Source organism: Macrotis lagotis, chromosome 5 (genome assembly GCF_037893015.1).
Source record: "Macrotis lagotis isolate mMagLag1 chromosome 5, bilby.v1.9.chrom.fasta, whole genome shotgun sequence".
NCBI classification, from domain to species: Eukaryota; Metazoa; Chordata; class Mammalia; order Peramelemorphia; family Peramelidae; genus Macrotis; species Macrotis lagotis.
In genome coordinates this window covers 166,064,146-166,080,904 of record NC_133662.1, presented here as the reverse complement: position 1 = coordinate 166,080,904, position 16,759 = coordinate 166,064,146, and the positions used below count along the sequence as shown (strand labels likewise).

The window sequence follows — 16,759 nt, the reverse complement described above, 5'->3', positions numbered from 1 at the left end:
ACCTCCTCTTTGAGAAGTAGGAGCACTAGGGTTATGAAACAGTATGGGTAAATGTCATGTTTTTTCAATATGATGGTTAATTTTGCTGAATTAGGGTTTTTCTTTCCTCTCTTTTATTCATTGTTATAAAAGGGATTTTCTGAGAGCAGGAGGAAGGACAAATTGTAAAATGTAGTTGATGCTAGAAAAAGAAGTCAAAAATATTTTTAAAAATAATAGGAAATATAGAATAATAGAAAGGAAAATATATCTACTAATAAAAGGAAAGAGGAAAGGCAAGAAGAAAAAGAGAGGAAGCAAGGAAGGAAAGAAGGAAGGGAGGGAGGGAGGAGGAAGGGGAGGGGGAGGGGAAAGTGGAAGGGGAAAGAGGAGGAGGGGAAGAGGGAAGGAGAAAGTGAAGAGAGAAAAGGAAGAGGGAGGAAGATTCCATAGATAGCCTAGAATCATAGATCTAGAAGGAATTCAGGAATTTATCTAATTCAAGTTACTTTAATACTGAAGAAACTGAGATCCACCCTTAAAGTGACTTATTCAAGTAAATGAATTTGAATTTGAGCATAAGTCTGTAAACTCCAATTTCAGTGTTCTTCTTACTGAATATTTTTTGATAATACATATAATTTCGGAGAACCACTGGGATAGAGTAATAACTTATAAAGTGGTTTTGACTGCTCTATCATCACAATGCATAATAATTAGAAAAATTAAAACAATCCAAATGAAATTCTTGCCTTTAAATCTTTTTTTTCTATTTATTCTGCTAATAGTAAATGGTTTAAATCTAAAATCAAGAGCCATTAATATATGTAAAGGGGATAAACTAGTGGTCTTTTCAATAAGATCAGGGGTAAAGTGTACCCATTTTCACCGCTACTATTTGACATAATGCTATACAAATATATATAATTGAGATATATATATATATATTATATTGCTATAAATACACACACACACACACACACACACACACACACACACACACACGGGCAGTCAGGTAGCACAGTGGATAGAGGACCAGGCCTGGAATCAGGAAGATTCAGCTTCCCAAGTTCTAATCTGATCTCAGGCACTTAGTAACTATGTGAGCCTGGGCAAGTCACTTAACTCTGTTTACCTCAGTTTTCTCCTCTGTAAAATGAGCTAGAAAAAGAAATGGCAAACTACTTAAGTATCTTTGTCAAAAAAAAACCCAAATGCGTTCACAAAGAGTTGGACACAATTGAACAACAAAAATATAAATGCAATTTATATGTGTGTATATAAATGTATATATATATATGTATATACTTTCTATAAATGAGAATTATATATATATGTTGCACATGTATATATAAATTGTATTTATATATGTTTATATAAATTGCATTTCTATGTATATTATATATATATATATATATAAATCAATAAGACTACCAAAAAATTGCAGGAATAATAGGCAAAGAAGAAGCCAAAATTATTTTCTGCAAATGATGATGTTATAGAGAACCATAGAAAAACAACTAAAAGAATCTAATTGAAATAGTTAAAAACTTTAGTAAAGTAGCAGGAAAAAATCTATCTAAACTACTTTATCCTATTAAACACTAAACTCTTGATGGGGTTGATCTAACTACAAAACTATGATCAAATCTGAAAGACCTGTGGAATCTCTCATTCATTCCTATTCCAAAACCTTTGACTTGACCAGTTGAATCTTCCCTTTCCTAACCTAATATCTGAAAGAAAATCCAGCAATGTAGTTTCCTTTTCATTTAATGCAACAATAACACATATACTTTATAATAACTTATTTGACCTTTTGGAAGTGAAATAACCACCTGGAGAAGAATTTTCATATTTCTACAATACAAGATTCAATTACTACTTTGCATTTAGGAGCAAATTTTTTCTTCCTCTATTTTTTTTTTTGCAAGGCAAATGGGATTAAGTGGCTTGCCCAAGACCACACAGCTAGGTAATTATTATGTGTCTGAGGCCAGATTTGAACTCAGGTACTCCTGACTCCAGGGCCCATGCTCTATCCACTGCACCACCTAGCTTCCCTTTGCTCTATTTTTTACTAGAAATTAAGGTCCCACTTTATTATTGTCCAAGGAGCCCCAAAAATCCAGAAACTGATCCCTTTTCCAACAATGTCACCTGCTGCTAAAGATTTTTCAGGTGAATTTGGATTTAAGACTCATGTTGGATAATTTTTCAGAAATATTTTTAATCTTATAACAGATAACTTCCATTAAGTAAAATACTTCTAGGTTATTACTTTTTGTTTCTCGAGGCTTAAACTGTCTAGCAGAACATCTCCAGACACCAGCTCCCCCTCCAGGTGTGTCAATTGACCCTGAAGATTCTCAAAATGCTTTTCTGCTTTCTGAGCCCTTTGCAGAGCTTTCTGGTGAAGTCCAGTCTCATTCTCCAATTGTTCAGTTAGTTTAGTTATCTGGGCTTCAAGCTGGGAAACCATCTGTTAAGAAAGAAACAGAAAGGGTTGAGCTTCATTTGAAATGCAAGGAAGTGTTACAAAATGAGTGCTCAACTATTTATATTATAATCTTACAGATTCAAATCCCTTGATTTCTTAAGATGAAAATAAAATTGCCATACAAAATCTAAAATCATATTTAACTCTGACACAAAGACAAACTCTATTTTTCACTATCTAATGAAATCCATTTGCATTATCTAATAAAGCGACTTGTCCAGGAAAATACAATCAATAATCAATGAATCAGGTCTATGTGTTGGTTTACGCCTATTCCTTCCACTAAAGGAGGCTGAGACTAATGGACCACTTGAGGTTAAGAATTCTGAACTACAGGCTCTAAAGCTGATCAGCTGAGTGGCTATAATACATCTCAAACAAACATGGCAAGTACTGTTGATAATGGAGATAACCTTGAGTTCTCAAAGAATCACAGAATGTAGAACTACATGGAAAGAAAAAAATGTGATGTAGTAGAAGGTTCACTAGCTCTGAAATCAAAGGACCTGAATTCAAATCCTACCCTTGTTTTTTAAGTACCTGTTTGACTTTGTTCAGATTATTAAATCTCTCTGCATCTAAGTTTCACTATCTAGAAAATGAGGGGTTTGAACTTTAGAGACTTTAACAATTCTTCAAGCCTAGATCAGTGGTCTAATAAAACCCTCTTATTTTACAGATGAGGAAACTAAGGCATGACTTGCCCAAAATCAAAGAATTTACAACCGGGTTGTCTAACTCCAAAGGCTATGCCTGAAGAGTTCAAGCTCTGGCAGGGTTCATTTTGGTCAATTCCCATAAAGAAAAGGCTTCAAATATAGACCTGGTGATGGAGTTCTAGATCTGTCATCCTAGGACCCCAATTAGATAAACTGAGAGAAGCTCAACACCAGAGGTTTGGCTGAAAGGAAGGAAGGAAATAAGCATTTATGAAATTCCTAACTGTGCTATGTTCTTTTCAAAGATTATTCTCATTTGATTCTCACAACAACCCTGGGAGGTCAGTCTATTACTATCTTCATTTTACGGTTGAGGAAACTGAGGCAGGCAGAGGTTAAGAGACATGACCAGAGACTCACAGCTCCTAAGCATCTAAGGTTAACTTTGAACTCAGGTCTTCCTGACTCCAGACCCTATCTGTTTTTAGGTAATAAGTAACTCAGTAAACAGCTACCCAAGGTATGGAAGGATTATAATCCACCATATGTGGAGGTTGTAGACAGATAGATAAAATCATGAATCCTTAAAGTGTTGAAGCACTTGTAAGATATCTTTCAAGTGCATTCAGGCTCTAAGTGAAGCTTACCACAGGAGGTCATGCTTCTCTTATTCTTGGCAGGAGGTACCTGCAAGCCACAAAGGGGCTTCAAAGCAGGGCTTTGTGAAAGAACTAACATAAGACAAATCCACTTCCATTCATTCTCCTCTTCCTCACCCCCCAATCCCCCAAAAAGAATTCACGCTTCCAGTAATTACAAGTTTAGGAGACCAGATCCCAAAGTGATCACAAGAGAAATAAATGGAAACTCTCCTCTTAAAACTCTAAAGAAGAGATGAGATTCTCTCCCACCCAGTAAGTCCTTCTTCCTAAAGTTTATAACAAAGAAAATTAGGTTTTATGGTGAACTTAATGGTCTCCTTGTGATCTTGATAAAGAGTTTCATTAAAGGTAATTAGGGATTTTGACAAAGACAAATTATTTCATCTCATATTCATGTATGCTATTCAAAAGCTTCTGAACATTCTGGAATTTCTAGAAAGCACTTTATCTCATCTAGCAATAATAACGATTTTAATTTACTCTGCTCAAATCTCACTAACTTTTAAATTTACTCACTCAAAATAATTTAGTTCCCTCAAAAAAGTAGAGCTGCTTTTGATTCTTCCTTTTTTCTCTGAATACTTTTTTCTCAGAAAGCTTCATGAACTATGTCTCATATTTCTCTATATCTCCCCACAGTGCCTAACATTGCACTATATACATATATACATATATGTGTATATACATATATATATATATATATATATATATATATATATATATATATATATATACAGGTACTCCATGCATAGTCACTTGATAAATGTCAAATAATCATTTTACTTTACACATAAGAAATACTCTACTTTATTTTTTCCTACATATTCATTTGATACAATGACAAATCCAGAAAAGAAATTCAGGACTCCTTTGGGATAATGCTATTATATAAAGAATGCCCAACCTTTAAATATTAAGAAATGAGAATGGAAGGAATGAAAATAATAAAAGCAACGAACAATTTCACATGGCATAGCAAGGGGTTAGAGAGTTAACTTTGAGGTCATCAAGACCTGAGTTCAAGTTCCTCCTCTGACAACTATTTGTTTTGTGATCATAGGCAAGTCACTTAATGTCTCAGTGCTTTAAGTAAATTTAGGGCTAAGTTGCAGAGAAGGTGAATTTTTAACAAAGTATTTGATAGAATCATAAGGTCAAAATCAAAAAGAAACAGGGGCATTATATTATACATAAACATCCCTGCCAACCTCCTACAAATTATGAAAAAAATGTGTTAATGCTGTATTCTACTGTATTTTTATTTATTTATTTATCTTTCTTAATTTTACCTATTTATGTAGCCTGTGGACCACATTAGGCACTTCTGCTACAAAATGATGAAATCACAGATCCAGTCCTTGTCCCTAGCTCTAAAAATATTCCCTTGTGGTTGCTAATTAGCCAAGTTACTACAGCCTTGGAGATAATTTATTTAGGAACTGAAAAAGAAGACTGAAGAAATTATACTGGAGCCACATCAAACTGGGTTGAGTCAGTTGTTGAATTTTCAATGTGAATATTTTTACTCAAAAATTATGAAATATTGCCATTTTGGAACTTGATTTAATTTTGCTTATTGTTGAGAATAAATAGTACAGAATAACAGTACAGAAAATTAATAATATATAAATAATATATAAAATATAGTACAGAAAATTAATAGTACAGAATAAGATTAAACTTAAATGTGTCATGTATATATTTTTAGAAAGTCAGTTAATACAGGGGCAGCTAGGTGGCACAGAGGATAGCGCACAAGAGTCAGGAGGATCTGAGTTCAATTGTGACCTCAAACACTTAATAATTGCCTAGCTGTGTGACCTTGGGCAAGTCACTTAACCCCACTTCCTTAAATAAATAATTTTAAAAAACAGAATACAGAAAGCCAGTTAATAAATATTAACATTTACTGATTTACTACTATGTAATAGCTACTATATGTCTAGGTAGTCCTGACCTTTTCCCCATTATGACAAACTTACAGTTGATCTCCATTATTTAGGAATTGCCATTTTCCCATATTTGAGAATTGACCTAATTTATTTATTTGATATCTCCAAAATTAATGCCTGAGGTACTTTTGCAGTCATTCAGGGACATGAACAGAGTTGTAAAAAAAAAAATTGAGAGCATGCATCCCAATTGAAGTGGAATGAGATGATACTCTTAACCATTTTCATTGTTTCAAGTGGGGAATCAAAGTGGGAATGGGCAGAGATATGCTGGGAATTACTACATGAAGAAATAAAAAAAAATCAGTAAAACTTAAAAAAAAAAGACTTAGACCATCCATTCAGCATTAAATGGGAAAAAACAAAGTAACTTCTGGAAAACAACTCCATTAAACTACCATCCAAATGCAAGTTTTATAGATTTGTTTTTAACATGGAGAAGACAGATAATGATTTCTGTGGTTTCTCAATAGCATAAACCATTTTCAGCCTGTTTGATCGGCCACTTAAAAAACAATCCCCCCCCCCAAAAAAAGGAAATATTTTCTTTGGATAATCTACACTCATTTCTGAAGGCGTTGCAACTTAATACCTCTTATCTCATTGATAAAGAAGCCATAATTTAATAACACCTGCTATAGGGGTCCTGAACTTTCAAGAATAAACAATACATAGGACCCAATTCAAATTCATGGTAATTTATCAGTGCCTATTATGAGAAAATAACTTTAAAAAGGGGAAAGAAAAGAATATTTGCCATGGGCATATAATGAATATGCAGAAAAAATTTACAAGAAAAGTGAGCCTTTCTAAACTTCTATCATGGTTCCTAGATTCTAATAATAAGAGTAAGAGAAATAGCTAACATACTACAAAGGATAAATAAAAGGTAAAATTCTGTAAATGGAAGTATACCTAAGGTGATTTCACCTAGCCAAGACTGGTTCTGCCTTTTGGCCTTCAAACTGGTATTACCCAACTATTTACAGTATGTCTTGCCACATCAGCTGGAAATCAGAACATTGCCTCTTCCACAAACAGATTTATCAATTTGTAAAAAGTACCAATTTTCCAGAAATACTTTTAAAACAATATTTCCTCCCTGAGCATGAGTCACACAAGAGAGCAGCAACTGTATGCTTAATTTTGGTTTTTAAAAAAGGAAAAGGAGCTATTGAAAAAGATTGCTAGGTAGGAAAGTCAGATAAAGACACGAAAAAGACTGAGTCATTCTCATTTTTATGAGGATAAAGAGGGTGGAACCAGCTTAACAAATTTACATCATTTGCTTTAGAAAATATACAGATATATCATGCTGGCAATTTTATGCTGCTTCACATGCTAGAATTAAAACAGTTTCAGGCAAAGCATTTGAAGGGAAATGGGGAAGGGAAACAATAACATGGATGCAGAAACAAGCCATTAGCTATTGAAGGCCATCCACTTCCACTTAGGAAAGAGAATTAAATAATTTTTCACAATAAAGATAAATTTTAAAAAGAAAGGTTATATTATTAGCATAAGCCTTTCTTAAAATAATTTCCTTTATTCAACTAAGCAGCTATATTATTCTAAACGCCAACTACCAAAATGTATACAACATTGCAGGCCCCGTGATACCATATGATGTCACATTTCTAATTTCACATTTTGCCACATCATTTGCTTTAGAAAGCATTTTGCCATTTGCCTCCTTATTTATTGTCAATTTATACAACTGCAACATTGTGTAAAAAAATATTGAACAATTTTAAAACTGATGAATGAAAGGATCAGGACTTCAGAAGACTGATGATAGAAGATTCTTCCTACTCTTATAAGGAGATAACAGGTGCAATGAAATGTACATTTTCATATACAACTGATGTGTAAATTTTTTTTATGTTTTTGCAAGGCAAATGGGGTTAAGTGGCTTGCCCAAGGCCACACAGCTAGGTAATTATTAAGTGTCTGAGACCGGATTTGAACCCGGGTACTCCTGACTCTAGGGCCGGTGCTCTATCCACTGCGCCACCTAGCCACCCCAACTGATGTGTAAATTTATTTTGCAATATTTTATGCCCACTTATTATGGGAGAGGGGCTTTGGGGTTTCTTGGTGGTAGAAAGGGTTGTAGGAAGAATAGAGTGGAATTATTGTGATGTCAAAAAAGAAGATAAAAATCAATTATATACTTTATAAAGCAAAAAAGGCAATATAGAAGAGGACTCAGATAAGTAAAATGGTATGGTATTATACTAAATTTAATAAATTCTTTTAAAAACCTGTGTTAATTAAAATTTCATGGTTTTATATATAATCCTTTTTCCCATTTATATAAAAATCCAGTTTTATGTTTATCAAGTCTTTCAATTTTTTTAAAAAATAGGGATAGGAGGGGCGGCTAGGTGGCGCAGTGGATAGAGCACCGGCCCTGGAGTCAGGAGTACCCGGGTTCAAATCCGGCCTCAGACACTTAATAATTACCTAGCTGTGTGACCTTGGACAAGCCACTTAACCCCATTTGCCATGCAAAATCTAAAAATATATTATATATTATATATATATATATGAAATAAAAATAGGTATAGGATGCTCCATTAAGAGCAAAAGGAAAAAAGAAAAAAGGAAGGAAGGAAAAGAGGGAGAAAGGAAAGAAAGGAAGGAAGAATAGACAGAACAAAATGCGCTTCAATCTATACTCTGAGTCCATAGTCTCTCTAGCTAAGGTTGAATAGTATATACTACCATAAGTCCTATGGAACTTTGGTTGATCATTGGGTTGAGGAGAGTTACTGTTTTTCAAAGTTGATTATTTTTATAATATTGTTGTTATTGGATAAATTATTCTCCTGGTTCTGCCCACTTCAATTTGCATCAATTCACATAAATCTTCCTAGGTTTTTCTCAAATCATCCCCTTTATCATTTCTTACAACACATTATTCCTTTGTATTCCTATACTTCAATTTTTCTTCTATTCCCCAATTGACGTACATTCCCTCAGTTCTCATTTCTTTACCACTATAAAAAGAACTGTTATCAATATTTTTGTATAGTTTCCTCTGTCTTGATATTTCAGGATATGGACTATTTATGGTATTATTGAGTCAATGGGTATGTGCACTTTAGTAGATTTGAAGACAGTTCCAAATTGCTTTCCAGAATGGTTGGTCACCAATAGTGCATAATATACCTGTTTTCCCACAGCTTCTCCATCATTTATCGTTTTCCTTTCAAATCATCTTAGCCAATCTAATGCATATGAGGTGATATCTCAAGTAACAATTCAGATTTTAAGAATCTGTACACAAAAAAAATGAAAGCAAATGCAGGTAACTGGGAATGATAGAAAAAATAATGATGAATAAAAGACAAAAATAATAAATCGTTATTTTTTGTTTTCTTTTTCACAGAACCAGAAAGTGTTAGTCAACAAACATCAGACTTAATTGATAGAGAAAAGTGGATGCCAAAAGCAACCAAGTTAGAATATAAACTCATTCATAAAATTTTATAAGAAAGAATGATCAATGATTGTGAGTAATATTATCTCATAAAGTCAAGAGAAGCAGTAAAGGGTAAAATCAGTATATAGACAGCTTAGCAAGATAATCAGTTAAACAAAGCCATCCCAAAGGTATACAGGATGAAAATATAAGTACACACAGAAGAAATAAAGAGAAAAGATATGTAAAAAACTTTTATCAAAGTGTTTCTTCCATCAAAGTTAATAGCTTTACTTGAACCCTAATATCACTGTCCTTGAGGTACTCATAGGGAAGGCAGAAAAGTTATTGGAGAAAACAATGATATACATATATTAATATATATGTATATGAGATCAATGCTAGAGGGAAAGAAATTCTGAGGGCATTTAGGGAATCCAAATATAAGGGGTCTAAAGGAGGTGATAACAAAGACTTTAAAAAAACTGCAGAACTTATTAATACCTCCCCCTAAAAAAAGGTGATTGATAGACCATCAATAATTACCAATCTATATGGCTTCTCCTAACTATAAAAATCTTTATCAGATTCACACACAAATTTAAAGAATCCTTAATGAATGTATTAGAAGTGAATAAATAGGCTTTTGAAAATTATATTCAATAGTGGTTGCATCTTTAAAATCTCAGTTAACTGGAAATTATAGACCTATGAGACCCTATTGTGCTCATTATTTGTTAGTTGTTTTTAAAAAGTAGAAGAAAAAAGGGGGAAAGTATTTGATTCAACAGAACAAAATACTGCCTTCTAGCCACATATTTCAGGATTCCTTGAAAGATATAACATAAAGAGAAAATGCTTTTCAATGACAAACACCAGCAAAGGCATAAAACAGGGAGATAAGTGTTTGTCAAAGATATTTGACACTGCAGTGAAGAAAAATAAGCATGGAATCCAGATCAAAAAGGGATTTCCTGAGCCTAATGAAAACCTCCAGATATTTCTGTTGGTGGATTAAATGGCAATCATTGCAGCAAGTCCCAGGACATTTCAGAGACTACAGATAGTTACTCAAAGAAGTTTGTGCTGTCTATCCACATAAGAAAGACAAAATACATGAAGATGTGGCTAGGTTATTCAGTGGGTTGAGTGTTGTTCTTGGAATCAGGGATACCTGAGTGTACATCAGAAACTTACTAAGTGTGTGACGCTGGGCAAGTCATTTAATCTCCCCCAGGCTCAGTTTCCTCATCTGTAAAATTAGTGGAATGACCTGATCAGCACCTTTCAGAACTAAATCTATTTTACAATTCTGTGGATGTCTACTACTCAGATGTCAACATGCATTTGGATGACTATTCCATTCAGTTTATCCAATAGTATGTACATTTGGGACAGGCAGTTCAAAGGGACAATGAGCTTAGGTCCAGAGTTGAAAGGGAGAAGAGTGGGTTAGATTTCTTTCAGGAAGTTGCAAGGCTCATTTACTGACCTCAAGTTTACAATGAAAGCAAAGATTGATCATTTCAATCTTATTGTTTTGTTGATTTTGATACATGGTGATGACATGTGGAAGCCTACTGCCCCCAAATAACTTTCAAAGAAGGAGGAATAGCCCACAGAGAACAAAGGAGAGAGACACATCATATAAGACCAAAAACATTTCATCATAAATATAATGGCAAGAAAAGAAAATAGTCAAGAGCAAGAGATAAAAACTACCTGATCAAATGCTCCATCAGTAGCCTTGTGATGACAAGTGAAAGTGAAGAAACTCTCCAGGGCCTTGAATGAGACCCCTCATGGCAAACTTGTAGGTCAGGGACAAGTGGCACAATTTTATTCTTAAATCCCCTGTGCATCTGCTTCTTGGTAATGACTTCACCTTTTCTCTTGGTGACAAAATTGAGATGATCTATCATGATCTTTTTTCCCTCTATTCTACAAACCAAAACTCCTCCAGGTCTTCTTCTATCCTCACTTCCTTGGGCCTAATCTTTGAGGGTCAAAAAAAAAGAAGTTTCTTTTTCCCAAGGCTAACCTATCTACTTATGTTCTTGATCACATTTTCTTTCCAAGTTGTTACTGCTCTCTCCCTCTTCAAATAACTTTATAGCTGCTTACTTTTTTGTGTCTTATCCTCCAAGTAAAATGTAAGCTCTTTTGAGATAGAAGCTGCTTTATTTTTGACTTTGAATCCCTAGACCCTATTTCTGTATCTCAAATACAGTAGGAACTTAGTAAATAAGGCAGAGACTATATGTTTATGAAATGTGTGGATTTTGCAAAGTGTGTAGGAATGATCAATGTATTAGATCAGCAGTTCTCAAAGTATGGTCCAGGGATCCCTGAGGAACTCCAAGACACTTTCATGAAATCAACAAGGTCAGAACAATTTTCAAAATATTACTAAGATGTGAAAGAATGCTCATCAATTGGGGGAATAGCTGAACAAGTTGTGGAATATGAATGGAAGACTACTGTACTATAAGAATTGACAAGCGAGGGGCAGCTAGGTGGCACAGTGAGTAAAGCACCGGTCCTGGAGTCAGGAGTACCTGAGTTCAAATCCAGCCTCAGACACTTAATAATTACCTGGCTGTGTGGCCTTGGGCAAGCCACTTAACCTCATTGCCTTGCAAAAACTAAAAAAGAGAGAGAGAGAGAGAGAGAGAGAGAGAGAGAGAATTGACAAGCAGGCAGATTTCAGAAAAACCTGAAAAGGCTTACATGAAGTGATATGAAGTGAAGAAAACAGAACTAGGAGATAATTGGACAATTGTATACAATAGCAGCAACATTTGTGCAATTATCAACTATTATTAACTTAGCTCTTCTCAGTAATACATGGATTCAAGACACTTTGGAAAGATCCAAGACAAAAAAAAATGCTATCCATATATTGAGAAAAACTGATGAAGTCTAAAACCATAACAGAATATACTATTTCTACTTTTTGCAGTTTTTTTTCCTTTTTGTTCTGCTTCTTCTTTCACAACGTGACTAATACGGAAATAAGCTTTATATGATTACATGTATATAAAACCTATATCAAATTGCTTGTCATTTTAGGGAGAAGAGGAAGGTAGAAAATTTGGAACTCAAAATTTTATTTTTAAAAATGAATGTTAAGAATCGTCTTTACTTGTAATTAGAAAAAATAAAATACTATTTGAAAGAAAAGTTTAAAGGAGTTTTGAGACTAAAAAGGTTGAGAACTGTTATATTAAACAACAACATCTACATACAAATATAACTCAGACTGGAACAATGGGTTAAATCTAGATAAATTTATTAGATTATTGTAAAATCCAATACTTAAGCTCAAAGAATCAACTGCTGGAGTACAGGATGGCAAATACATCTCAGATAAAAGCTCATTTGAAAAGATCTAGGGATTTTAGTGTACTTCAGGCTCTATAAGAGTCAATACAATATGGTAGTCCCCCAAAAGTTAACACATCTTAGATGGTATTAAGAGAAGTATAGTGTCTAAGTGAAATGAATGAATGAATGAAAAAAGCAATTATTAAATACTATGTGCAAATACTCTAAGGACTGGGGATATTTTATATATAAATACTTATCATGAGGGTTGAGAAACAAATATTAAATTTTCAGCATGACCATTTATACCTCTGAAATCCATTCCTTGGAAAAGCATCAAACCCAAAGACAAGATTATAATATTAGATTCCTGGAGAAGATGGAATGCAACAGAAGAAAAAGTTTTCTTGACTCTCTCTGAATTTTAGTATACATTTACTTTGGATTCCATGATGTATGACTATATTGTTCTATGCCTCATACTCTCTTAATTTGTTACTGGCAAAAGAACTGAAGACACCTAGACAACAGCTGGTCACAAAACAAGATCAGATTGCCCAGGGAACCCTGAGTGCTACAGAGCATTTTTCCTAGAATGAACTCTATTTGTCCTCAATTAATATAAGGTTATTGCTAAAAATGCAAAAATATGCAATGCCTTTCTTGAAATATTTTGAAATTTTATATATATTTGCATATCATTTATGAGATAATTATAAAACATTCTTCTCCAAAGCATTAAATGAATCTGGTAAAGAACATTAGTTGATGCTCTCCTAGTTTAAACTCCCAGATGTATTTGAAAGGACAAAGTTATCCATTTAAACATTATCTGAAATCAGATTTTTTTTCACTAATTAGGGCTAGTCTTTGTCCACTGTATCCATTCCCACCCCAACTAGTCGAAATTAATAAAGCTTTATTAAATTATACTAAAGAATACTAGATTAAAAACAACCACCCACTTACTTGTTTCCTGTTTTCTTCCTGTTTGGTCATTTCCTGTACTCTATCCAATACATCTTCCTTTGAAGGCTTAACTATCACTGAGCTCCTACTTAGAAGGTCTGCAATTTGCTCCATGAACAAACAAAAACGGCTCTGAGAGGTCTTTGCTTCCTCCATGCTGTTCTTCAAATTCTCCTCTGTTTCACAGGAATTTTTCTTCAGGCGACTCAGTTCTTTCTTAGTGACATCCCAGGCTCTCTGACCAATAGCTAGTCTTTCTTGTAAGATCTTAACTTCCCTCTCAAAACTCTGCTTTGCTTCCACAGCACTCATCAAGTCCTAAAAAGGAAAAAAAAATAGATAAAGGAGGATGGAGAAGGAAATCGTCTCTTTGAATAGGAAGGACAAGGCAAAGAGTATTATTTTAGGTACATACATCCCACATAAAACTACCTTGAACAATTTCATTTCTCATTAACTATCTTACTATATTCATTTTGGGGGTATGAGGTAATCGGGATTAAGTGACTTGCCCAGGATCATACAGCCAGTAAGTGTCAACTGTTTGAGGCTGAATTTGAACTCAAATCCTCCTGATTCCAGGGCCAATCTTTTATCCACTGCACCACCTAGCTGACCCCCATTTTAATAAATTGTCTAAAATTCACTATAAATTAAAGATTGAGATGTAATATCATTATTCCAATAGTGTTTATTCTGAATTCCTCATAATCTCTCACCACCCCAAATCCAAGCCATCATCAAAGTATATTATTTTCACCTTTGCAACATCTCTCAAATATGCCCTTTTTCCTCCTCTGATACTGCCACCATCTTAGCAAAGTCCTTTATCACCTCATGCTTAGACTTAGACTATTACAGGAGCCTGCTGGTGGATCTGTCTGCCTCAAGAATTTCCCCATTCAGTCCATCTTCCATCCAGCAACTAAAGTGATTTTCCTAAAATTCAGGTCCAATCAAGTCATTCCCCCTACTCAAAAACTCCAGTGGCTCCTTATTGTCTCTAGGATCAAATACAAAAATGTTCTGCTTGGTATTCAAAATTCATTAGAACCTAGACCTTTTCTATCCATCCAGTCATCTTATAATTTAATATGTAATATAATACTCTTCATTCTAGTGACACTGGCCTCTTGGCTGTTTCATAAACAAGACTCCATCTCCAGGAATTTTCTCTGATTGTCCCCCTTGCCTGGAACTCTCTCCCTCCTCCACTCTGATTAGTTTCCTCTAGATCCTAAATAAAATCCCACCTTTTACTCTAAGCCTTCCTTGACTTCTCAATTCCATTCTTTCAATAATTTTCTGCTTATTCTATATTTAGCTTGTTTGTACATATTTGTTTGCTTGTTGTCTCCCCCATTAGATTGTGAGCTCATTGAGACCAAGGACAGTCTTCTGGTTCTTTTTAGGCTCTTAGCACTTTAGTATAGTGTCTGGAATATAGTCGACATTTAATAAACATTCATTGAAATGAATTACTTGTTGAAAATATGAAATTTACTATCCATTAGAATTTTATTCATCTGAATTCATGTTTTCCTTCAATCAGGGATTGAAGGTACAATGTTCATGTCTTAGGAATATTAATTCATTTACTTTAATTAATCATTCTTTTGTTTCTTATCCTAGTTATTCTACCTTTTCTTCCTAAAGCACTAGTTAGTATTTCAGATGCAAAGAAAACATCAAGTAAATTAGGAGTTTCAAACAAAAAATAATTCAAAATCAACTAACATTTATTACTACTGTGAGTAGAGCACTGTGCTATGTAATAGTGAAAAAAACAAAGTTTTGATAGAAAATGTTCCCTATGCTCAACAGTTTAGAGTTTCATAAAGAAATAAGATAAACCACCATCACACATTTTTACATGATAAGTGAATTAATGAGTTTGCAAATAAAATTCTATTTTAGGTCTAAAGAGGTAGGTCATTACCAAAAAAATCAATACACATATGAATCAGGAAAAGAGAGACAAGGTGTCTCAATTAAAAGAGACAGTATTACCACTAAGTAAGGTATGGGAACAGAGAGTCCTAGCACACTTACACACACACACACACACACACACACACACACACACACACAGAGTTATGAACTCTAACACTAAAGAATGAAATTCAGAAAACAGAAAGGGAAAAAATTCTGATCAGTAGGAAAAAAAGGGAATTATCTAAGATTACTAATAAGGATATATTTAGATTTTTCAAAGACATGTACCATGATTATGCATATTGTCTTGAGGAGAGGGGGAGAAAATCTGATAAAAATCGAATGTTGAATCTGTCTACAGAAAAAACAAAAGAAAAATTCTTTAAGATACACAGAAGACAGAAACAACAAGAATGGAAATGAAGAAACTCAAAGAACAAAACCTTTAGATAAAGGATGAAAAGAATGTAGAATTATTTATTAGCTATGTTGCTTTTGCATTCTCTGTGGAAGAAAATGATCTTTGGATCAGAAAGAACTGAATGATCTTGGATCATTCAACTCAATGATCTTTGGATACAAGCAACCTTTGTCAGAAACTCTCCATAAAAGCCTAGGAACTCCTAATACTTGGTTCCATGTTTTCCTTTTTCATAGGCACCATTTCTCAAACTGAGTGGCCTCACCACTGGTGATGTAATTCAGGGCTTAAGAACTCTCCTATCAGACCCCAGAGGTGAGAACATATATAACTGCAGCATGCCTTTGACTCCAGGATTGGCTCCCTAGGGTTTCCCTAGGAGAAACTAGAAATCTACATTAGTTCTGCATCCCAAACCCGTAGTTATACTGCTGTTTTCTGATCAATACCCATCTCTCTCAAGATATCTGAGTCTTTGCAATGCAGACTCCTTTTATATTTATTATTATAAGCAATGCATAGCAGTATAGAGAAAGCAAACAAGATCTATAGATTATGAATAGAGAAAAATAAGTTATTGGTTTAAAAAAACATGATATTTAAGATCAAAGATTGGCATAGAGTGCTACACTTGTAGTCAAGAATATCTGAGTCTAGGGGGAGGCTAGGTGGAGCAATGGATAGAGCCCGGGCCCTGGAGTCAGAGTACCTGAGTTCAAATCTGGCCTCAGACACTTAATAATTGCCTAGTCACTTAACCCCACTGCCTAAAATTAAAAAAAAATAAATCTGAGTCTAAATATTGCTTAAGACACTTATTAGCTGCATGATCCTGAACATGTCACCAAGCCTCTCTAAGTCTCAGTTTCTTCATCTGAAAAATGAGGGAATAGGACTATTTGATCTTTAAGGTGCAGCTTAAAATTTG

The 16,759-nt window shown here is 34.1% G+C and overlaps 1 protein-coding gene across 1 annotated transcript in view; it reads right to left on the bottom strand.

The window, feature by feature from the left end:
- Positions 1-16,759, bottom strand: part of CCDC170 (coiled-coil domain containing 170) — a 93,527-nt gene that overhangs the window by 24,629 nt on the left and 52,139 nt on the right. Inside the window, exons 6-7 of the mRNA XM_074190056.1 lie at positions 13,476-13,793; positions 2,261-2,461 (exon numbers count right to left, since the gene is read on the bottom strand). Of these exons, the coding sequence (XP_074046157.1) occupies positions 2,261-2,461; positions 13,476-13,793 (519 nt within the window). The remainder of the gene's footprint in view (positions 1-2,260; positions 2,462-13,475; positions 13,794-16,759) is intronic.